At 40.3% G+C, this 25,127-nt stretch overlaps 1 protein-coding gene across 12 annotated transcripts in view; it reads left to right on the top strand.

The window, feature by feature from the left end:
- The window catches only part of Cacnb2 (calcium voltage-gated channel auxiliary subunit beta 2), a 357,073-nt gene that overhangs the window by 321,114 nt on the left and 10,832 nt on the right, over positions 1–25,127 (top strand). For 8 of the 12 annotated variants that reach the window (XM_006989931.4, XM_006989930.4, XM_006989933.4 and 5 more), the window contains 7 exons: positions 2,506–2,628; positions 4,304–4,440; positions 7,668–7,744; positions 11,032–11,165; positions 14,631–14,711; positions 15,102–15,160; positions 24,953–25,062. In XM_006989931.4, coding sequence (XP_006989993.1) covers positions 2,506–2,628; positions 4,304–4,440; positions 7,668–7,744; positions 11,032–11,165; positions 14,631–14,711; positions 15,102–15,160; positions 24,953–25,062 — 721 coding nt within the window. Of the gene's footprint in view, positions 1–2,505; positions 2,629–4,303; positions 4,441–7,667; positions 7,745–11,031; positions 11,166–11,309; positions 11,330–14,630; positions 14,712–15,101; positions 15,161–24,952; positions 25,063–25,127 lie in introns of all 12 variants that reach the window. The other 4 variants (XM_006989938.4, XM_016008208.3, XM_006989940.4 and 1 more) reach the window with 1 other exon arrangement.

Here is a 25,127-nt window from a genome sequence, read left to right as displayed (position 1 = left end):
ATATCCCAAAGCAGTCCACTTTTTAACACTATGTAAAATATAATTTTCAGATCTTCAAAATTTCATACAAACATGTAAATAGCCTGAAACTGCCATGAAGTTAAGTTTACTAAAAGAACTTGGGCTTTTGGGGGGAGGAGGTTGCGTTTGAGTAACCACTCCATTGATTACAACCTGGGACAATTTTGTTGTGGTGTGTTTTGTTTCTATGAAGTGGGTCTTGCTCTTTAGCCCAGGTTGACTTTGAACATGCTCTCATCCTGCCTAAGCCTTCCAAGTGTTGAGGTTAGCCATGTGAGCCACCATGCCAGGCTTCTGGGAAAGCTTTTGGAGCCTCATCTGGGAAAACAACCATTGGTGATTTAGTGATACTCATCAGTGTATGCACAGCACTCAGCACACTGCTTGCCAGGTGGCAGACACTCCCACAGTCTTGCTTTTCTAATGTCACATGCAAAGCGAAGAACCACCTAGAAGAAAAGAATGAGAGTTTTTAACTTTTGTATCATGTGCTGGTTCTCATCTCCTTAGGTACTAGAAATAGGGTGAAGACAGTAGTAACTAAGACATGGCTTTATGTTCTTATTTTTTTTAATTTTCGAGACCGGGTTTCTCTGTGTAGCTTGGCGCCTATCCTGGAACTCGCTTTTGAGACCAGGCTGGCCTCAAACTTACAAAGATCCGCCTGCCTCTGCCTCCTGAGTGCTGGGATTATAGGCGTGCACCACCACCGCCCGGCTTTTTTTTTTTTTTTTTTTTTTTTTTTTTAAGATTTATTTACTATGTATACAGTGTTCTGTCTGCATATATCCCTGCACACCAGAAGAGGGCACCAGATCTCATTATAGATAGTTGTGAGCCACCATGTGGTTGCTGGGAATTGAACTCAGGACCTCTGGAAGAGCTCTTAACCTCTGAGCCATCTCCCCAGCCCCTGGCTTTATATTCTTAAAGCACTTTTACTTCATTAGCTGGAGGGTGATTTGCTACTCTCTTGTGAATTAGTGTTTATTGATTCGGTAATCTGTTTAGGTTTACTTCATGAGGTGATCTATAGTAAGCTTTGAATTCTATGTGCCATAAGGGGGCAACAGAGCACAGGCACCTTACTAGTCAACCTTAAACAACGTAGCACGTGCCCACGTGGCTCTCTGGCACAGGGTCATAAGTGAAATTGGACTGGATGATCCACTGCTACCTCAGGTGTCTTGCGCTTCACAGCAGGAAAGCAAGTTAGAAAGGGATGCAGGAGAGTGGTCTGAGGATGTGGTCCTCAGAGCAGTGACAAGAGTCCAGTGACAGCAGAATGGCCACAGTGATTCCCAGCTGACCTGGCATCCTAATCACGACCCTGAATAAAACTGTGGGCAAATATAATTCTACAACAGCCAGCCCTGGAGTTCCCCCTATAGATGTCTTACCAGGGCTGTAGGCTAGCCCTGTGTCTATGCAGTCCATTTTCTCTGCCACCTTACCTTAAGCCCTGATGAAGCTTCTCTAATAAACCTGGGAGGCCTGTGAGCCTGAAGCTGGGAGAAGAGCAGCTTGAACTCAGTCTCAGAGCTCATCCTGATTTTCGGTCTAGAAGGCTGACCTAGCTTTGCTGCCCTCAAGGTCTAGATCATCTCTTGGGTCCCACTGTGCCCTAGATTTTTGTACTGGTCTATAACCATGCTCTCCGCTGTCTCACCTTCCCGTGAACACTCTATAAGGCCAAGGTGTCTCAGATTCTGTCTGATCTTACACCCAGGAAACAAGGAAAGGGAAAATAGCCCCTGGTTTCAGAATATGCATGCCACAAAAATCAGCCTCCTTAATTTATCCATCTCCTGAATATGCATGTATTGCCAATGAGAACAGATACTTATCTGTGAATTTTCAGAAGCACCAAACAGTGAAGGATGGCTAAATTAATGTTATCTTTAGTGGCTGAGTGAACTCAAGGAGGAAAAATGGTAGGATAAAAAGGTCAATGCTTTCATAATTCCCTGCAGCCGTGAATAATAGTTGCTAAGACTGGAGCATATATTCTCTAGTTATTTTTCCATTCCAAATGTTATACTACTGGGAATTACATCATTAATGATTAATTGAAGTGGATGTTCAGGGTAGGGGTGGCAGTTTCTATGTTGTTTCCATCCAAACCAAATTATGCAGTGTGTGTGTGTGTGTGTGTGTGTGTGTGTGTGTGTGTCCTGGTTTCCGGTTGTTGCCTGCTATAGTGTTGTAAACATATATTTCATTCATTTATCTTCACTTCTATTACTTCAGTGCTTTCAAAGAGAACAATACCTTTTTTGTTTTCTACTTCAGAAGTGGGTGGGTGTGGCCGAGATCAAGCACCTTCATTGAGAATACTAAGAAGCTGCTTTGTGATGAGGAACCAATGAGAAGGAGCAGTGATTCCAACAGTTTTTGAGGGTGTCTTTGTACTTGAGGGAAAAAAAGGAGGGCCACTGTTACTTCTTTTCTTATTATTTTTTTTTTCCTCTCGTCCCTCTTTAGACAAAACCTGTTGCGTTTGCAGTTCGGACCAATGTCAGGTACAGCGCAGCCCAGGAGGATGATGTTCCGGTGCCAGGCATGGCCATCTCATTCGAGGCAAAAGATTTTCTGCATGTTAAGGAAGTAAGGAAAATTTCAGTTTCTTTCAGTGTGATTTTTTTCACCTTTGACTCTCACTGATTTCTTACTGCTGTGAAAAGCATCAGGTCTAGCTACAGTTGTCTAAAATACAGCTAAATCAGTGGCTCGCAGCCTTTTCTGGTATAAATAAACTTTGAATGTAGAAAGGAGTCAGAGGCTCCTGGAAGGAATGCCAGGGCCCCTTTGGGCTGCGTGTCCTAGAAATTGGGAACTATTTTGTTAGGCAATCCATTTTTATGTGTGTCCTGCATTGTCTCTCTTAATGATTAACCTTGATTGACTATGTGTGATTTCCCCTGATGTCTGAAGTTGGAGTTATCTAAGGAAGAGTCTTTTTTCTTTTTTGTTTCTTATGAGACAAGATTTTACTCTGCGGCCCAGGTTGGCCTGGAACTTTCTATGAGGCCCAGGTTCTGAAGCTAACTATATAGCCCTGGCTGGCTTCAAGTTTGCTATGATCTCCCTACTTCTCACCCGCCTCCACCTCATTCACCTGTGTGCTAGCATTACCGTTGTGAATCACCATGCCTGCCTCCTGGGAGAGGGTTTGGTTGCTTTCCACCGGAGAAGCATAATCTCTGCAGTGGGAAGGGAACGGTGGGAATCAGAGCAAGTGAGACCAGAAGCTGACGCCAAGAAAACCCTTGGCCCCTAAGCTGACAATGACCCAGGCTGGAGATTGGAAAATTCACCTTTAATTAAGTTTTGTTTGGTGTCCACATGTCACATGATTGCTCTGTGGGACACCGTAGTGACCGTAATTCTTCCTAGATGAGTCTGTGTGAACATGAGCTTTTTTTTTTTTTTGACCCGAGGGAATTTAGAGTTGGAAGAATTCATAGGGAGCTCATGACAGTTACCTGACAAGCGCACTAAGGGGCGGGAGTGAAGAAGCTCATGACCACCCAGTGAGAGAGCTCCCAATTTCAAAAGAGGAGACAAAAGTGTTCAGAAATGATGGTGAACTACTTTACAGCAGGAAGCTAGACTAATACGGGGACTTTTCTTGACGCCAATACTTTGAACGGGATCATTTTCTACTGTGGAAAGAAAAACCATGGGCATTTTTTGACATGTTTGAGAATAAATTTAATTGAAGAAACTAAAATTAGATTGTGAAGACTCGAGATAAATACTTTACCTGCAAGAGACAAACTGTCAGCATCAACATGAGAAAAACCATCTGGGAGCACTGTACTATGGGATTGTAAAATTGCACAGCAGTACATTTTGCTGATACAAAGTATTTCAGGTACATTTCCGTACTTCTCTCTCAATATTAGTACTTCCAGCTAATCCAGTTTTATAAGGGGAAGGGCTCTATAAGACTTCCTAGTTCCTAATTGTCTTTCGCTAGGTATGGGCCATAGAACCTTGAAAGCTTCTCACAGGATCAGCCTGATCCTAAAAGCAGCACTGGGAAGGGAGATTAGGAAATGCAAAGCCTTTCTTGGGCTCCTGGCTGATCACACCAAGCATACTTCACTCTTCTGAGCTGAACCCATCAACCCAAGGGCTTCTCGAGTTTTGGTATTCGATGCATGCTTCTAACTGCCATGTTTCTCTCCAGTGAAAGCAGCTGCTATAGAAGAAATCGATTCAGATCTTTAAACTTCTGTGCATTAATTCATTCCAATACTTCTGATTTTGTGTGTAGAAATTTAATAATGACTGGTGGATAGGACGATTGGTGAAAGAAGGCTGTGAAATCGGATTTATTCCAAGCCCAGTCAAACTAGAAAACATGAGGCTACAGCATGAACAGAGAGCCAAGCAAGGGAAATTCTACTCCAGGTAGGAGGAAAATAGCTGTTTCTATGAAATGCAGACAATGCCCTCCTTTCTGTCTTGTTTCTTGCTAAGAGCTGTGATCCTTATTACATATTAAGTGGATGTCGACGCAGTCCATTGACAGCACCATAGCTCCCATTAAAAACACTTCATCCCGGCTTCTGATTTTTATCCCATTTGAGAGAGAATCAAATTCATTTTGATCATTAATAAAAACTGCTAAGGTCACAAAGTGTTAAATTTTGCCTTCAGCACGGAGGGGACTCTGAAGTCCTAATCATTTGCTGAATATACTCAGGCACGTAGCAGCCATGGTGACTAATCCCAGTGTCTGTCTCTAGTTAACCAATGTGGCTGAGAGATTGTTTAGGGATATCGGTCTCAGGCATCACTAGCAAACAGCAGCTTCTGTGGTCTGTTAGTTTTTGTGTTCACCCGACAGATTCAATTTTCAGTTCTCTCAGCCATTGAGCCCGTAAAAAGACACTATGCATGAAGCGTGTTAAAATTGCCTTGGCCAATAGCAGTTTGCTGAGTTATATAATAGGCTGAGCCTATTACTCCGACCGCACCTTCCTAGGAGGTTTAAGCTTCCCTTCCCTTCACCAAGACACTCATTAGGAGGGCTTCTCATCCATGTGGTGAATTTCATATTGAAGCCAACAGAGCCAAGCTGAAGAGCACGGCATGCTGCTTCTCACATGGATGGATGGAGGGGGATGGAGAAGACTTTATCTTCATGTGGACAGCTGAGTTTCTGTTTTCATTCTGTTATATCTTGCTTGTTTATATGATGACATAAACTCTGTTATTAGTGATAATATTTTAATGTTAGCAAGTTTTTTTTTACCTACTGTCAACAGACAAGTGAAATAGAATATACTCAGCCTTATTAAAACTAGCTTTGGATCACTGTCACACTATCAATATCTCGCAAATTATTCTACTGAACTGGTTACTTTTTCTTAAAACCGTATACTCTTTCTTTAATTTTTCTCATTTTATTTTATTACATCTCTTGACCAAGTTTTTGTCTAGTTATGTTTAAGTACTTCTACTCACTTCCACAGTGTTTATATTTGCCTTTTAACACTTTGTATATTTTTGTGAGGACATAATCAGAGTCAGTGGGGTTCTTTTTTTTTTTTTTTTTGAGACAGGGTTTTTCTGTGAAGCTATGGATGTCCTGGAACTTGCTCTGTAGACCAGGCTAGCCTCTAACTCATAGAGATCTGCTTGCCTCAACCTCCCAAGTGCTGCGATTAAAGATGTGAGCCACCATGCCCAGTTTAGAGTCAGAGTCCAGTGTTTTTATATAGAAGACTGAATTTTGTGTATATATGCACACATATACTTATTTGTATTATATATACACACATACATATGCATATATGTATGGTTATACAAAGATTTCAAAGTATGACAAAATATATGGGGCTGGAGAGCCTGCTCTGTGGTTAAGAGTAATGGTTGCTCTTCCAGAGTACCTAGGTTCAGTTTCTACCACCCACATGGAGTCAAACAACTGTAACTCTAGTTCCAGGGGATCAGATGCCCTCTTCTGGCCCCCATCAACATTGCAAACAGGTGGTATATTTACATATATGCAGACAGAACACTCACAAATAATAATAAAATGTTTTAAAAGATTAACAAACAGGCCAGCCTGGGCTATAGAGTGAGTTCCAGGAAAGGCACAAAGCTATACAGAGAAACCCTGTCTCGAAAAACAAAAAAAAAAAAAAAAAAAAGATTAACAAACAATCAAAGGTGTACAGTTCAAGAACTGGGCATGTATATGGCATTCAAAAGACACATCTGCCTCTGAACAGTTTAGGTACTGGCAGAATCTGTCACAATTTTACACAACATAATATATTGCCTATTAAAATTTATAAATAAACTAGAGCAAATCCATGCTTGAACTAAAGTTGGACTTAGGATTTTATTGAGGATACAAACAAAAGGTAAAAGCCACAGGAAGAAAGTGCTTGGTTTTAGCGATCAGTATCCTTTTGTAATTGGCAAAAGTGATTCTGTAAGTTCTACTTTTTTATGAACTGTATACACTCCTGCATGTCCTTATTGGATATGCAGAAATATTTAAGTTCTTACAGAGGCAAAACCCACCTGCTGGTTGTTTAGAAAAGTGCTTGACATTTGCTTGTGTATTAAAATGCTATTAAGATGAGAAAAAATTCAACCAATCAGTAAGGGCAGATCTTTTACCTGCTTATCAGTACTTAGCTTTGTCAGCAGGGTCCCCTGAGGCACAGCCATGGTCCACAATTCTTTCTAGTAGGACCTGGACCATCCATGATAAGAATCCCTGGGCACTGCAGTTATGTTGTCTGAATTCCATGACATTCTCATTTTATGAGCATGTTTCTGGGATCTTTATGTGTGTTAAGAGATGACACACATTTCTATGTACTGGTAAATTGTAAATTCTTCTATAAACTCCAAAGTTTCTAAGACACGTAAGCATATGCTCCATCACATTAGGATCTTATAACTGTGGGTTTTGTTAATTTGTATTTTTTACTTTTAAAATTATCATACAAGATATAGATGTCATTATAACATTTTCTTATAAGCATATTTTAGTAGATACCCCTTTGCCCTGTTCATAAGTATTGAATAATCTTCACAATGCAACCAAGTTGGATCCTTGTTTGTCTTGTTTTGAAAATTTTCATTATTGTCTTCTAGTTAATTCATATTACAATCTGTGTCTAAGTTTCTTCTTTTATCTTAAATATTGGTGAATTGGGGTATTGCTATGTTTTTCATTTATGGGTTGCCATGCAAGGTATACTTTTAATATTAAGATACTAAAAGTAATCAAGCTGATCCAAAGGAACTGGTGTTAGCCTTGAGGTCTTACACCTTGCCTCCAAGTCCTCTAAATGTAAAGGCAAAGAAAATCTCTTCTGTCTAGCCATCTGTCATCTGGGCATGGAACTGGAGGGCTGCAGAAATTATCCTAGCTATTTTCCATTCTCCCAGGGACTTCAAAAAATTAAAACATGAACTTCAAAACAGAGACTATCATAAAACTGTTTCAAGTACTCTAGGAATCTCCATTGGGAAATTTGCTTCCTTCTTAGCAGCAGACATTTTTTGGTTCAATTAAAAACTGTGATAAATTATAACATTTATTGAGCAGTACAATGTTTTAACATCTAAAACAATTGTTGAGTCTAATCTGAATGTTTACTTTACTTCAGTAAATCAGGAGGAAATTCATCATCCAGTCTGGGTGACATAGTACCTAGTTCCAGAAAATCGACACCTCCATCATCTGGTAAGTAGGTGATCAGTGTTGAGCACTGTATACACCTTTCATGCTACCATGACTACTTTAGTTATGTGAATTTACAAACCTACACATGTTAAAGTGTATCAGAAATAACAAGGACCCCATGAAATTAGGGACAGTATGGACAGTTTTTTTTTCCTTCTTGGTATTGAAGATCGAGCAAGGAAATAGCCTGTGTTTGCTCTAAGTTGTTACAGAAGTGACAGATGTAATGCCATTGCTCACCTTATTCCTACTGTGACATGTTGTCAAAGGCAGAAAGGTTTTATGTGAATTTAAATTTAAATTTCAGTGTATTACATTGTATTTTATCTGATAAATCTGTCATGTGCGAAGTTGAAGTTCTTCTATACGTACCTCCTGAAAGTTGACACCTTTTATCAAGTAAATGTTTAGCAAAAGTATATATTTTTAAGTGAGCAAGATCTGAGCAGAAAAATAACTGTCAGTTTAGGGTCGGGGTTGGTTGGAAAAACTATACACTTATAACTCATAGCAATTTAAAGCCACAGAAAATTAAGCAAGCTAGTTTGCTCAGAGTAGACACTGAAGGCCTGCAGTATTAATGCGGGGCATATGTCTACCATGATGAAAGAGGAATCAGGAATCTCTGTATGCACAAGAGAATGAGTCCACTCCTGCCCTTGCTCAAACATGTGAAGTTACAGGGATTCCTTTCTAGGCCTTAAAGATAACCTAACTATCTAAAAGGCTATATCTGAAGACTGTCATGAAGGCCCTAACACGGGAGGAAGTTTTATCAGATCGTGATAAAGCCCCTGCTGGAGACAAGTAGACTTCTTCCATGTCCTCTAATGATAATACAACCTTGATTGGTGTTAACAAAATGCTGAATAGTGCCTGTGTACTGGAGAACAAGTCAGTTGGTGTGAATGCAAAATAATATTTAATTTTGGAGTCACGTGTCATCATTGCTAAAAATCAACATTGAGACTGAGTGGACTGAAGATAAAACCAAACGTAAGATGCACTATCAGAATATCTAAGCTCTGTGATGAGTTTCATATCAATAGCTCAATGGGGAATCTTCAGGGATTCTTCATTTTTGTATTCCCTTTAGATCAAGATCCCTTTAGATCAAGCATTCCCATTCTTTACGAATTTCCTGTTTAAATTCATTTCATGAATTTCCTTTTAAAACATCCGATGACCATAGCAGATGAGATTCAGTGGATAAATCCTAAAATTAAATTCAGAAATGCCACCATCATGAAGGTCTATGAACTCTTGCATTTGTCGGGGTTTTTAGTCTCAGTTCCAATCAAGTTCTTGGAGGGTATTGTTCCTCGAATGTGGCTTTCATAAGCCCAGGGAAAGGGAGGGAGGATGAAGTAGATGGGAACACATCACCAGAAAGGAAGCAGATTTGATGTTGAGACCTATTATTAGAAGAATGAAATAACAGCCTAGATCCTCACCTTCATGCCCGGAAGTTGTAACAGCATGCTTCCTTGTTGGGATTCAAGACCTGCTTTCACATTCTCTTCAGGATAATATTGCCCAAGAAGCACCATATAGAAACCTTCCAACATGAGCAAAGCTATAGTGCGGTGTAAAAATCTAAGTTGGTCTGAAAATCCTTTGACTATGACCTTCCTCTGCAGATCAAGGTCTGAACTTGTAACTAATTAGTATGCACAGGCTAGAAATCCCTACCCATAAAATACCAGAGCTGATAACGGCAACATTGTACAGATAAGTCAGGTGTTCACTCCTTCACAGACTTCTGAACCAATCAAACAAAAACAACTAAACAGGATATCCCTGTTCTCAAGTCTGAAACCTCTCAGACCACAGAAACTGCAAAACTGTAGAATGATGTGCTGTCTCAGATGATCTCGGGTCCTTTGAAAAGGCCAGGAGAGGCTTCTGTAACCCTCAGATCAGCTTGTGTATCACAGGGCATGGGATCAAACTGTTACTCTAACTGGTTATTCCTTATATCGATACAATGTGGAATTTGTTCCAGAGTTAACATATTTTGAGTGAGGCTTAATGGGATGAATAAGTTTTCTTTTCTTCTGCTTGACCTAATCTCACCCATAAAGTAATTGCCTAGCAAGTTCAAATCCCAAGGACATGAGCAGCAAGATGTAAAAGGAACAGAAAGAATGCATTCAGACGGTGAAGGCACCTCACCTACAAGGCAGTGTGGTGCAGGAATGGGTACAGCTCTAAGGCAGGCATGCTGGGTCTGCAGCCTGACTCTGCAGGAATTCTGCCAAGAGCAAGCCCCTTTCATTCTGTGGGTTCAGCTTCTAAGTCTTAAAAACCAAGTGTTTGAGTTGACCTTTGTAACTTACCACTTGATTCTGTAGGTGATCAAATTTTATAGCAATTTCATGTTAGAATGATTGCAGAAACTTGAAAGTGAAATTATGCATCCTTTTTCATTGACTAGTTTTAGAGCTACATTTTCAGGTAAAAGAATTTCAGAAGTGAAAACATGTCAAGCAACCAACTTGGAACCTTTATTTTATTCATGAGGAAAGAAGAGGCCTGTTCTCTTGTGCCTTTGGGATCTTGCATTCTGCCTCAGAGGCTTGGAAAGCACCCAAATCTTAACTGATTTTGATATAATGATTTCATTAATCTGGTGTTTCCCACTGGTCTTCAATCAGGCTCTCTGAGAGCACCCACACTACCTTGAAATCATTTCAATCCTGCCCATTCCAGAACACCCTAACAATCATTTGTCTTCTTTACAACTTCCTGGGTGTTGCCTGGATTAAGGGCTTTCTAGTCTCTTTTCCTCAAATGTCTGCTATAATTTTGATGAAACTTTTTATGTGGTTCCCTTTCTCCTAACATTAAAATCAAACAAAATGAGAAGACTGAGGCCTATCATATTAAATGTGTCCAAAGCACTTGTCTTTTACCTAAGAGCTGAGCTCTAAGACATTGTACAAAGTGAGACCAAATGCTTTGTATCTTACATTTAGAAGCTAATATAAACAATATCAACATTTTAAACAGTAAAAAATGTTTCTCTAAAAGTACTCAGGAAATCTAGCACAAAACTGACTTGTGCAAAAAACAGCTATCCCAAGGGTATCTCTCAGTCTAGTTAAATTTGATTGCATTGCATCTTTAATGTTTTATGTTCATATTTTATTCTGTAATATGCTGCTCACTCATGATAAATCTTCTTCTACAGTGGTTAGTCTATTTGCTTTCATTTTATTTTCTTTATAACCTACTTTTCCTCTCCTGTCCACCTGACGACTTTTGAATTGTTTGTCTGTATATAGCTATAGACATAGATGCCACTGGCTTAGATGCAGAAGAGAATGATATTCCAGCAAACCACCGCTCCCCTAAGCCCAGTGCAAACAGTGTAACGTCACCCCACTCCAAAGAGAAAAGAATGCCCTTCTTTAAGAAGGTAACACAGACTTCCCAGCTCCTGTTGTCCACTTGCTCAACTGCACTGCGTCACACTTCCAGTCCTGTTGAATGTCTGCGTCCTTTGACAAGCCAATAACACGCATGCTCTGTTATTCTTTGTTTCTTTTCCATGCTGCTGTAGCTAAGCAGAAGCAGAAATCGGTAAGTCCACATTGACATACCCGTGTTTTTCATGTCACTGGCATCATTAGCATCAATTCCTTCAGTTTTATTAAGTACAGTCACCCGGGTCCTAAAACAGCCTATCAACAGCTAACTGAATCCATGTATCTTACACCAACTAAATTCAGTGAGTGACCTGTTGAAATGCCATTACAATACTTATCCTTTTTGATGGAATAATATCTGCCACAAGAGACTTTGTTTAAATATTCAAAGATGTCCAACACTGGCCCTGCTGTACAACACACCTCAGTTGTACATGCTTTTATTGTCTGTCTCTCTTTTTGCCAGCAACTTAACTTATAATAAAGCATATTAAGGCAGCTATTGGATTCTGGTTTATAATATCCAGATACATTGCTTGTGCTTTAAAAAAGGTTATTCAATTTTTAATTCAGTCAGTATTTAAACTTCTAATCCATTAGGTGCAAAATCTGCTGATGAACAAGACCAGTGGAAAACTACAGGCTTGTTTTGGCGGTTTACTGTGAGTTTTTCCTATTGTCATATATAAACACTCTCCCAATATTCTTGCCTTCTCCATCAGTCAGATTTCAGCATCTCACCTGTTAGACAATGGGGCTGCTGGCCATATGTAAAGCCTTTTTCCTTGGCCAATCAAGATGATATACTGATGCTGTACCCTGACTGGAAACTCCAGGGAATTCCCAAGACCTCTTTGTATACAAGTTTCCTCTCGGCTTGTTTCATTGCTTTGTAGCACTATTTTTAAAAGCCCTCCCTATTTCCATTTTTTTCTTCTCCTTTGACATAACACCTTCCAAGCCATTATCCTTTCAGACTCATACTCCCTATTGTTACCAAGTCTGGCACAAGCCTGGGTATTTTTTAACTTATATATGAAGCAAAATCTCTGTTCTTCCCTAGACTTTCAGAAAATTAAAAGTCTTACCTCCACAAATAAAACATGTTTGCTCTTTAGAGGTTAACAGTAAGTTATCATACACAGAAGCATAAGCTTTTTTTTTTTTTTTTTTTTTTTTTAAATAATCATTAGGAAGAGAACTCCAGGCAAAATTTTAAACACCTGGACCTTTGTGTTGACACAGAAAGCCCCAACCTGATGATCTTCCACAAGAGTGGGCCACCTCTCTGGTCTGTCCTTGTCATCATAGCTGAAGCTTGCAGCTAGGTAAATGCAGGTGTTTCTTAGACAGTCAACACTACTCAGCCACTCTGGACTTCAAGTAGCAACATTGATATGACCATGTTCATCAGAGAGTATTTTGCAGTTCACCTGCCTGCAAATTTCACAACATTAAACAAGTTTATCCTAATTTTTCCACTAAAGATGCAAAAAAAAAAAATAGCTTAGCTAAAAGGACAGATAAAAATGTTATCATTAGCAATATGGCATGGAGTACCAATATTCCATCAAATAAGGTAATTTCTATTGCTGCCCCTGCTGATAGAGAAGCTGATTGATGGCCAGCATGGGTAACCCTTGCTAGTTGGCAGTCACAGACTGAAGGAACCAAAGTACTGTCTAATACTGGGCCACTCAGATTTCTTAATAGCTGTTCTTACACTGTGTGCAATTTATATCCCTACTGGTAATGGTGAAAGGGGTGTTCTTACTCCAGTATCAAAAGGATGTGGTCTCCAGGCATTTTCAGTACAAACCCAAGTGCTATGAGATGCAATCACTTAACAAATCTGCTTCTGATGCCTGCGGCACTGGTGCTCACTCTCGTGTTCCTTATTCTGTGATAATGTGGAATTCAGACAGGAGAGCTGGCTGTGTGCGAGTCCACATCAATTGTCTTCCGTGTTTTAGGTTGCTTTTAGAGTGCTGCTTGTCTGCCTTTTGTGCTGTCACTGTATTGTGTTTGTCTAATTGTAAAAATTTTATTCAAATATGTATTTTATCTCTATCATGTCTATTAAAATGAAGCTTTGAGTGCTAGGGAAAGCTTTGAGCAGTAAAAGGTGAACAGCCCAGTTAACAGTACCATCTTTTTCCCTTTGATTATATGGTCTACAACTACTGGTGAAAGCTCATATGGACGCTGTTGAATTTGATGTGGGTCTAAATAGCTCCATAAGCAAAAGAAACATAGGAATACATCAAGTTTGTGATGAGTGATTTTAAGCAACAGTCAAATGGTTTTTAGTGACAGAATGGTGCAAATATTATATGCACATCAGTTCATCAAACTCTTAAAATTCTTTTGGTATATGCCATGTTTAAAATATATTTTTCAGATGCTCCTTAATGGAGGATGTGTCTTACAGAACTCATGAGTCTTTAACAAGAGTAAATTATTTGTTCATCCAGTGTCCAAAGCCCTATCTCTTGCCCTTATGCATTAAGAAAGGTTGCTTCTCCATCACTTTACAATAGCCTGTTACCAGAGCTTGTTTAAATTTCATCAAACAAATTATGTTACCTAAGTTTCAAATTTTTATTTGAAAAAAATCAAGCTGAAAAGTGATAGTTTTGGAAATGGCAATAAAATTAATTTCTACCCTATTCTTCTAAACAAACAAACAAAGTATCCCTAGAAAGATATGAATCAGTTATGGAGCAGAAACTAGCTAATATGTGCTTCAAAAACATATTAGATATACAAGGCAGAAATAAGCATTTTGAAGTCACTGAAGCATGGTCAAATAAAATTATGAAAATCATTCACCTTCATTCCAATGCACATAAATCTTGATTTGAGAAGTTTTATAAGTGCCAAAAAACAAAGGTCAAAAATTCCAAAGCATTAGCACTGAAGCTGTGAACAGTGATGATTATCACTGTTAAGAAGCAAGCATGCATGCCACTTGCTGCTTCCTCTAATTTCAGTGGAATTCCAAGCATTTGGTAGTGAGAGGCACAGTGTTTGGTAACTAAGGTTTATACAGGTAAGACCAACATATCATATGCAAAGCTAACAGGAATTTGTCTTCCATGATTAACCATCATCCATTCAACTCTTCAGAAAGTCCAAGTGTACCTGGAGAGCAAAGAAGCCATGTACAGTTGAGCCTAAAGTACCTAGTCTGCATTGGGCATGTTTCTGTTTGTTCTACCAAGTATCTTGTATTCAAGGAAACTAAAGATTAATCAGTAACTTGAACCTTAGGAAAAGAAAGCTACCAATCTTTAATTGGTTTTATTTACTTAGAAAAGAGGCAATTATGGAAATATTTAAATGTCTGAAAAATCAGTGTCTTGTATATTAGAGTTTAGAAAGGAGTACTTTATGCCTAAAGTATTTAGGTCCATTGCCTTTGAGGAGTCTAAAAATGTCTCCTCTCTCTGCAGACAGAGCACACTCCTCCTTATGATGTGGTACCTTCCATGCGACCTGTGGTCCTAGTGGGCCCTTCTCTGAAGGGGTATGAGGTGAGTATGAGGTGAATTTGAGCTTGACTCACAGCAGCCAAGCATGTTGTTTTTCAGGCTGTGGTACAGTTTGCTCACTACTCTGCTTTCCTGAAGGTTGCCTTGGATACTCCTGCTAGCTATAACTCACCATATCCAGGAAAAAATATCAAATGGAGAACACTGCAAGCCTTGCAAAGTAATTTCTTGTCACTAAAACATCATAGGCTCAGAAATTTTATCTGGTTGTTTCATTAGGGCTTGGAAACAGGAAATGTGGTAACCACACTTCTTCCAAATATGCTCAGGTTTTTAAATGTTAATAATGAGAAGTGAAATTGGTTCTCATAATCAGTAACAATTTTTTAATCCTCAGATTTTCTCACATTTTAATTTATTATCCAATTACAGGTTACAGATATGATGCAAAAAGCACTGTTCGATTTTTTAAAACACAGATTTGAAGGGCGGTAAGTGTTCCACAATGCTGGTTTTGGGTATTTTTGTCTTCAAGATGGTCAAACTCTGTGGGGTAGATAGTTGATCCCTAGAGTTAACTGTTTTCTGTTCTCTATGACAGGAAGTAGGCTTCATTTAGTGCAATCTGATTCAGTGTTTGCATTGTATCCCCATCCCAGGATATTCCAGTCCCTGCACTTTGTAGAGACCCACAGAAGTTTCCTAGTAAGAACTTAGAGTCGAGAATCTGAGCTTGCTTTACCCAGCAGGGATGGCATAGGGGATGATTTGGCCATGGGTGTGGTTACCAGGTATTTGGAAGTATCTGCATAGTGGCTGTGTGGTATGCTTTGATCTAGCAAGGGAGAGGTCTTTTGCCTCGCCCCTTGGCATTGTTATAAAAAGCCCTTTTGAAGAGGCAAAAGGGACCATTGAGTTTTGATCCAGGTCCTCCCGAAGCTATCCTGTGTTTCTGTCTCCTCTCTGCTATCTTTCTATCTAAGTCTCTTGTCCCTCTCTCCTCTTCATAGGAACCGTTTGAAAGGTGGGAGCTGGCCTCCCACAGCACCTATATCTGGAAGCTCAATGTGGCCCCACCTCTGCTCTTTGTCTGACCTTCAGTTTAGGAGCCACTGGTCCTCACTGCTGCCCAGATACCATAAGCACACCCTCTTCTATTCTCGTTCCCACCTTTCCAAAAGACTTTCCTACCATCTTCTCCCCCATCGACCTTTAACCTCTTCTCTCTGCACTTTCCTACAGTGAACTTATATGCTTGCTTCATGAAAAAAAAAAAAAAAAAAAAGGCAAGCAGGGACTGACACATACCTGTAACCCTTGCACCTGACCTGAGGCAGAGGAATAAGGCCAGACTAGGTCTCATAGCTAGATTCTTTCTGGAGGCTGGAGGGTTAGAAGCCAAGAGAAGACATGAGTTAGCCCTACTACATTTATCCCTGCTTACATGTCTGCCTGAATATTCTTCATTTCCCCTTCCTATGGTTCTCTTAGCAGTGGTTAACTTAACCCACAACCACCTGTGCACTAGACCACATCCCTCATTTCCTTCCCACTCAAATGACCCAGACATTGTTCTCACCTACATCCTTCTCTCATCAGTATTTCTTGTCCCAATGGAAATGCCATTAGCTGTAGTTATTTCTCTTCACACTTGACCTAACATCCTTCCCACCTCCCACCCGGATACCTAAGTTTTCCCTTCTTCCTAGAGATCTCACTGGGTTGTTCATACTGTACTTGCTCTCCTTCCACTTTCCTATCCACTCCAGTTAGATTTTCCTGACTGTAGCTGGAGAGCTTCTCTCTAGGTCCCACCAAGCCCCCGAAGTCCCACAGCCCACTTATAAAATAAATACACAGACTTGTATTACTTATAAACTATATGGCCATGGCAGGCTTCTTGTTATCTAGTTCTTCTAAATTTAAACCATATCTAGTAGTGTATAAGTTGCCACGTGGCTCGTGGCTTACCAGTACCTTACATCTCACTTGTCATGGTGGCGGCTGGCAGCATCTCTCTGCCTCAGCCTTCCACTTCCCAGCACCTGACACTCACTCCTTAGCATTATGTGTGCTCCAGCCAGCCAGGTCCATGTTCAATCAGTGTCTGCTTGCTGTTCTCTCTCTGGTAGGAACTTTTTCTTCACATGCTCTCCTAGTAACCCAGCCTCTCTTCCTTCTCCATTTTTTTCTGATGTTCTTTTTTGTGTTAAGACATTTTTTTTTGTTATCATTCTCCAACAAGAATGTGAAGGCAAAAAAAAAAAAAAAAAAAAAAAAAAGAATGTGAAGGCAGGGTATTTAATGTTTTGTGAACTCTGATATTCTCCATGCCTGTAGAAACTCAATATGAAAATGACAGTTGAGTGCTGAATGGTGTTTGCTGTGTATTATTTGTTAGAGAAATGCAGACACATTGAAGCCATTGTCCCTGCCTCTGAAGAGCCCATATGCAAATTTTAAGTAATTATTACATAATATTTTTATTTTCATGTGTGCATATGTGTATGTGAGTCAGTTCTCTCCTTCTATCATGTAGGTCCTGGGGATTGAACTCAGATCCTCAGGCTTGTCAGCTGGTGCACTTAACCACTAAGCCATCTTGCTGGCTCCCCGTATGCAAATTTTAATTTGAAACTTGTGTAGCCAAACAGAATATAAATACAAGAGCATCCCAGCATGTGTGTGTGTGTGTGTGTGTGTGTGTGTGTGTGTGTGTATACAATGTACAGGTAGTACAGAGAAAGGAGTAATCAACAGATTTGAGGATGTTATTGTCCAGAAAGGTTTTTAATCTAAGATGTCACCAACTAAATCAGATGAAGGCGTGGCCAATAGAGGATGGAAAGGGAATGAAGGTACCAAGGAATGATGTAATAAAGCAAGCCAACTAGAGAACTCTGAGGACCTCTACAGGATATTGCCATTAATAGCCATGGGGCATATCCTGGCCAAGAGATGGGACTCAATCCTTTCCTTCCTCAACTTAAAAAAAAAAAAGTAAAAAAGGCAGGGACCTCAGCTACATAGAGGGTAAAGATCTACATAGAGAGAAAATGGTCCAAGTCTTCTGGAAGAGGGGGAAAGAGTGGTATGGCCAGTTGATCCCACAGAGAGTGTAGCTAGTTAGCAGGGGTCAGACCAAGTTTAGCTTATGAACACTGGTACGAGAGCTACAGTATCCCAGACACAAACATACTACACTCACATGATAAATAGCTACTTAGAACAAACAGAACTGAAGGAAACTATTTCCTGTAATCACAGAGACAATAGAAAGCATGTATAACTGCTAAAAGACAGACGAATCAAATAATCAATGGATGCCATAATAAACACCAAGCCAACTCTAGCCCATCAGAAACATGGTAAGAATCCAGAATGTAAAACCTCAAGGTTTAAACTGAGGCTAGTTAACAGGCAACCCGAGAGCATGTAGCACTAGTGTGCATATCTTTATTTCCCACATGGTAAATCTGGTTCTTTGCCATATTCTTCTTTCTTTATGCTAACACCAAAAAAAAAAAAAAAAAAAAAAAAATTGATCACATTTGTAGATTTCAGCATCCTTTCTATTTCTATACAGTGTTGTGTAGGCATAGTTATATAATCATTTCTGACATAGGAAGGGAAACTTTTATAGCACAACTGATACCGTGTGTGATAGAGTGAAGGACTGAAGGAAATAGAAATGAGGGCAGCAGCTATGTTTCAACAGTACCGAAGACATTATAGTAAACATCTACAGAGCCAAATGCCATTAGACTATTTCAAAACTTTATAAGGTATTCCATCATTTGTGCCAGGAAAGACAGGCTTCAAATGGTCCTATAAATGACTTTTATTTCATTGTTTTTGGCTCTTTCATTTATCACAATCTGGAATTATCTGCACAACCCTCAAATTCTGCTGAAGTGGGCTCTTTGATGTCTATGAATGAAATAAATGAATGAAATGTTCATTGCCATTTCTAACTGCAAAAAATAGACAATAGGATTCACCAACTTACTACTTCCATTCAACCTGATTGTTTATGAATCTGGATCTCAGTCTTATTTTCTATGGAATCACATAGCCAAATTGATTTTATCTGGGAATAAATGAAATAACAGATTGTAGGGTCATTCTATTGTTTCTAGAGAAAAGTACTGAAATTTCTTCTGGGGGCCTGCTCTGCGGAGATTTCTCCCAGAGTCCTGGGGAAGATGCCATGAACAGCAGCAGGGGTAATCTGAGGGAATGAATTTAAGTACACCGAGCTCTTTCATCCCTCCACTTTATTCCTCTGAGATAAAATTCTATCTACACAGCTTCCATTCTGTTCACATGCTTAGCTCCTTTCTGTCCCTCCACCTCCTGTGCTTTCACAGTCTTAGTGCTAACTAGGCTCTTTACATCACCACCTTATCTTTGTCTCTGTCCGTTCCTCCGTCGGTCTTCTTTCCTTCTTCTCCTACTCTGGTGCCCAATATAATCCACCTACCATCTGCAAAAACTCTGACCTATGGCTTTTCTGGTCAGGTGGAGTAACTCTGCTCAGAGCTAGGAAACCTGCCTCAAAGTCTCATTGCACCTGGTATGCAAAAAACCCTTTTGTTCTGAGTCAATTGCTCTGGAATGCCCTTTGGGCTCAGAGGAAGGAGGGTCTGAGCTTGATTTGCACAAGAAACAAAGCTATGTTAGGGGGTGTCTCCATAAGGGTGTTTACCTTAATTCAGGAGACAGCAGGTGGTCTGTTTGCTCTTTTGGCCTAGGATGCTTAAGAAGTATTTCAGATAAAACACTTGGGAGAAGTTATAAGCACACATGAAATTCATTGCAGGAAACAGCTGATATATTAAAAGCCGAATAACACCAAATACTCCCTGAGATTTGGCTTAATCCTCTGGAAGGCCAATAGCTTCTTCCAGGTATAGCTTTGTCATAATCAGCTGAATTTCTACTTCATATTTCTGTTGCAGCCTGTAGCAAAAAGTATTTTCATGTGCATTACTGATGGTCTTGCCTTGCCCATCCTGAACCGCACTTCAACAGTCTGGTCTTGTGACCATGCATTAAGGGCTCCCAAGTCAAGTAGAATTTCAAAGGATGTAAAAATTTCACCTTTACTTGTGGGAGCATATCCAGAGTAAATGTCTCATTAAATGTCTTCAATGTTGGCAAAGCAAGACAGAGTGGGAACTTGTCAGAAGCCTAATAGGTATGTGCACAGGGCAATCTAAAAGAGAACTTAAGTACTCTTTAGAATTCACTGAATGAGTTATATTTTTAAAATGTTAAGGCCACAAGGGAGGAGTACAATGGGAAATGTTGGCAATGGCGAGGTTCTAGGCTATCAAGAATTGTAGTATTAAGCCCTCACAGTTAAGATCATTTGTGGGAGCTCTGGAGATCAGTCAAAATCACTGTGGGCTGTGAAACAGCATGTGTCACATCAAAGAGGAGCTGGTAAATCCTCTTCTTCCAGTAGCATGTAGAGCAGCTGGACCTGCCATAACCTGTTTTTGCCACGTAAGCAAAGCAATCATTGTAACTTTCAGGACAATAACAGGTGCATTAACAAGGAAGTGGTGAAGAAGGCAAGCTACCATCTGGGGTGAAGTTGGCTTTCTTCCCTGGTGACTCTCAAATGTCAATTGTCAGCCCTGAAATGTGTTGAATGTATACTGAATTGCTACAGGGATATTAGACACTGTCATCAGAATGTTCTGTGAAGGAGTCTTATTGGAAATCAATAATCCTGGGAAACATTACATCACTTTATATTCTGGTGTAGGAAATTTATTTAGACGTGAGACAATGTCTTCAAAATTAATAGTTTTATATCTGGTCTGCAGAACAGAATTACCTGAAGTACACTTGCTGGGGGTTGATGACAGACCAGGCTTAGTGACATATACCTGTAGTTCCAGTACTTAGGAAGCTGCAGCAGGATGAACTACATGACATAGAGTATATCCTTTCTTATTTTGTTCTTCTCTCATACATTACATCCTGTCTGCAGTTTCCCCTCCATCCACTACTACCAGTTCCTCCTCATACCTCCTCTCTCCCCTGATCCACTTCTCCATTTATCTTAAAAAAAAAAAAAAAAAAAAAAGAGCAGGCCTCCCAGGGATATCTACTGAACATGGCCTAAGTTACAGTAAGACTAGGCGCAAACTCTCATAAAGACTGTATGAGGCAACCCAGTAGGAAGAAGAGTCCCAAGCACAGGCAAAAAAAGTCAGAGACACCCCTCACTCCCACTGTTGGAAGTCCCACGGGAACACCAAGCTATACAAGCCTAAGGTTTATTCAGAGCACCTAGATCAGACCCATACAGGGTCTGTGTTTGTCATTTCGGTCTCTGTGAGCCCCTGTGAGGCCTACTTAGTTGTTTCTGTGGGCCATATTTATCATGGTGTCCTTGACCCCTCTGGCTCCTACAATCCTCCCTCCCCGTTGTACAGGGTTCCTCTGGCGCCACCTAGTGTTTGGCTGTGGGTCTCTGCATCTGCTCCCATCTGTTGCTGGATGATAACCCCTCTGATGACAATTAGGCTAGGCACCAATCTATGGGTATAGAAGAATATCATTAAGAATCATTTCACTGACTTTTTTTTTTTTTTTTTTTGCCATTCATGTTGGTTCTACCCTGGGTCTCCGGGATGTCCTGCCTCTGGTTCCTGGCCATCCAGGCAGTGTTGGGCGTGGGTTCTCTCTTGTGGTGTGGGCCTCAAGTTGGACCAGTCCTTGGTTGGCCCCTCCCACAAGTTTTACACCACCATTACCCCAGGACATCTTGCAGGCAGGGCAGACTGTAGGTAGAAGGTTTTGTAGGTGGATTGACATTCCAGCCCCACTGCTAGAAGCCTTGCCTGATTATAGAAGATAGCCATAACTAGGAGACTTCGCTAGGGTCACTCTCATAGACTCCATGGAGTTTCCACTGCACTAGTTTTCTTCATCTCTGGCCTCCCTACACACACACCACAATTCCAGATCTCCCTCCCAGTACTCTCTCCCTCTGTCCTTAGAACAGCAACCTTCCTAAGAGTCTATATCCTATTTTGACTTGGACCAAATTCAGAGGCTAAGATATGGGAGGGAATCTATCATTACATGCTTATATGATGATTTAGATACTCTGCAAGGGTTGAAGACCACTAGTCTAAACCTAATTATCTCCAGAAATTTTGCTCGTAGATTTTCAACTACTTGGGGGCAGATCCAAAGCAATGATAACTATGCAGCCTACAAAGCCTACCACACAGGTAGTACATGTGTCATCACTGTATCCCCATGATGGTCCCCATCACAGGGCAGCTGCCTCCCAGTGAGTAGCAGGAGCTTGCTGGAGGCTCACAACTAGCCCCTTGGTTATCAGCATCACGTGGTACCGATGCTTCTCACTTAGGTACTTGCTCTTCCCTCTGCCTGGAATCCTCTTCCCTCAGTATCCACATGACTCCTTCCTTCCAAATCTACATGCCACATTAATGGACTGTTCAAAATTTCTGAACACTGAAATGATACCCCCCACACTGTTCCATCTCCATCCTCACTAACCTGCCTTAGTTTTTAAATGGAACCTGCCACACTGACATCAGGCGTCTGCCTACTTCTCTGCCATCTTGGCTCCTCCATAAAAGTTTAAATTCTATAAAACTTTTTTTTATGAGATGCAGGGGGTTGGGAGGGGGTGGTCAGGTCATCTTACTGTGTTGCCCAGATAAACACACCTGACCCAAATGAACATACAGCAAGTATTCTGTAAATATGTACTGTAGGAATGACGACTTGAGTAGCTATGTGCTCTCTGTGCTCAGCATAAAAAGAATCCTATTATGGGATGTACGACTGGAGCTTCCCCAGTGCTGCCACTCCACCTTACCGCCTCACCCCCAAATACATGAGAGCATTTTGTGCTAACACCCCAGGACACTGTACCTTGGGGATTTCTTCCAATGGCTGTTGGGTTGGTGCTCCTCTATCCTCAATCTCCTGTCATCTCTCAACCTTCATCCTTCCATTTCTGCCAAACACATCCTTCAATCATATCCCTAAAATGATTTTCTGGAATGTCTAAAAAGGTCTTTAATCAACCTATTTAACTGATGGTGTAGATGGTTACGGGTTTTATTGTTGAGACAGGGTCTCACTACGTCGCTGGGGATGGCCTCATACTCGAAGTCCTTCCAAGTGCTGGGATGGCAAGTGCACCCCTTGGGCATGAGGGGTTCTGAAGGCTGTTGCGTTGTTCTTGTCTACCCATTGTTGCTCTTGCCCTGTTTTCCTTTGGAAGCTTTTTGGTTCCTGGTGTGATGGGATTTATGTCTGGTATGGATTTTAATCAGTGCTAGATACTTTCAATATAAAAATACAGACTCTTGCCGGGCGTGGTGGCGCACGCCTTTAATCCCAGCACTCGGGAGGCAGAGGCAGGCGGATCTTTGTGAGTTCGAGGCCAGCCTGGGCTACCAAGTGAGCTCCAGGAAAGGCGCAAAGCTACACAGAGAAACCCTGTCTCAAAAAAAAAAAAAAAAAAAAAAAAAAATACAGACTCTTGTTCTCATTAGCTTATAACTCTATGGGGTTTGAACTGCTGGGCAACTCTTCAGCTTTCAAACTTTACTTTCCTATTCTTTGTTTCTTTGCTTTAATTCTTTTAGAGAAGCCCTTAATTCCATCCTTTCACTTTTGATTTCTACTGTCACTTTTTTAAATTTCCAAAACCTTCTTATCCTGAGCTTTTAAAAATAAATTATGTTTCAGTTCTAGGAACATAATTTAGCCTTCAGATGTATTTACTAATGGTTGTTTCTTTTATAGCCTCCCCTGTAAGACATTTACAAAGATGCCCAGTGCTGCTCTTATATTTAAGAAAAGGGCAAACAGGCATAAGCAGGAAGTATGTGCTCATAGCTGAGGCTTGCCGGCTTCTCGTTTCCCTATAGGACATTCTTGCTGAGTATTCTGTAGAGGAGACATCTGGTGCACATAGTTTAGTCATTCTGCTGTTTGTCCAGAGGAGCATCCTCCCTTCTGACACCTAGAGGATATAAAAGAATAAATATAAGCTGGGCTTCCAAGAGACCAAGATGGAGAAGTAGATTGAGGACTCAACATTCAGAATCACTTTTTCCCCTCGCCATCTAATGTTCCCAGCCCCCCTTTTTCTGCCTATAGCCCCCTAATCAGGGGCCCTCTCATTTACTCCCATAAGTCTCTGGCTTTACACCAAATAGATAATTCTTTTCAGGCCACTTGATGCTCTGGGGACTCCGACTTTGGGCTAGACTATAAACCACACCTCTTGGTTGTAGTTTTCCTGTCACCGGCTTCTTCATGGATACTGTAAGCCTTCCGTTTCTCTCAGTTTCCTACTGCCGATCTGAATATTCCCAGAATATTCAACTTTCCCCAGTACAAGCTGCTTCCTGTTTTCAGCTCCCATGTACTATTACTTTAGTTCTACCCCAAGTGAAACCTTTCAATTCATTACTGCTGCCATAATAGACTGTATGTGCTATGCATATCATACTGTCATCATTTAGGGTCTATGTTCATTCTCCATCTGCCACTAGATTCTCAGTTCTCTGAAGGCTGTCTTCTTCATGCATGTCACAACACTGTAAAAGCACTAAGACTACAGAATTAGGAAGCTCAGTTCAATTTATTTTAAGAGTAATTTTTGTTTATACTAACATGAAGTTTCAGATAAGGCTGTTTGTAATTTCTTTTCTATTTATTTTCCATCAGCAAATGTGGATCTCTTATAAGTTTCAGGGACAATTTAGTCAGACTTGGTAAGCAATCAGTAAATGCTAGGCAAAACAGGTGCATAATAAATGACTGCTTGTCCTAATAAGTCTGTTTTGAAACATGTATGTGTATGAATATAGATAAATGTTGATACTTACACATGTGTATTTCAAGTTTATATTTATTTATTGAATGTGTATGAGTGTTTTGTCTTCATATATATATATATATATATATATATATATATATATATATATATATATATATATATATACATGTGTGTGTGTACCTGGTGCCCATGGAGGTCAGAAGAACATTGAATCTCCCAGAGTGGAGTTACAGAAGGTTATTAACTACCATGTCGGTGTGAGGAACCAAACCTGAGTTCTCCGCAAGAACAAATGCTCTTAACTGCTGAACCATCTCTTTAGCCCCTTATGTGAATACTTATATATATCAACCATCCTTTAAATTTTGGAGCTGTACTTCTGTTTTATTTGGTTAAGAACCTTAGGGTTTTCTCTTTTCTCCAACAGGATATCCATCACAAGAGTCACTGCTGACATCTCCCTCGCCAAACGCTCAGTGTTAAACAATCCCAGTAAGCATGCAATAATAGAGAGATCCAACACAAGGTCAAGCTTAGGTAAGTCAGTCATAACAATGAGCTTAAGCTATTTAAATATTCCTTACCTAATAGTAACAGTGAGC

Source organism: Peromyscus maniculatus, chromosome 5, assembly GCF_049852395.1.
Source record: "Peromyscus maniculatus bairdii isolate BWxNUB_F1_BW_parent chromosome 5, HU_Pman_BW_mat_3.1, whole genome shotgun sequence".
Lineage (NCBI taxonomy): Eukaryota > Metazoa > Chordata > Mammalia > Rodentia > Cricetidae > Peromyscus > Peromyscus maniculatus.
Note: the sequence above shows the minus strand (reverse complement) of the source record. Positions and strands in the feature narration are given on the sequence as shown.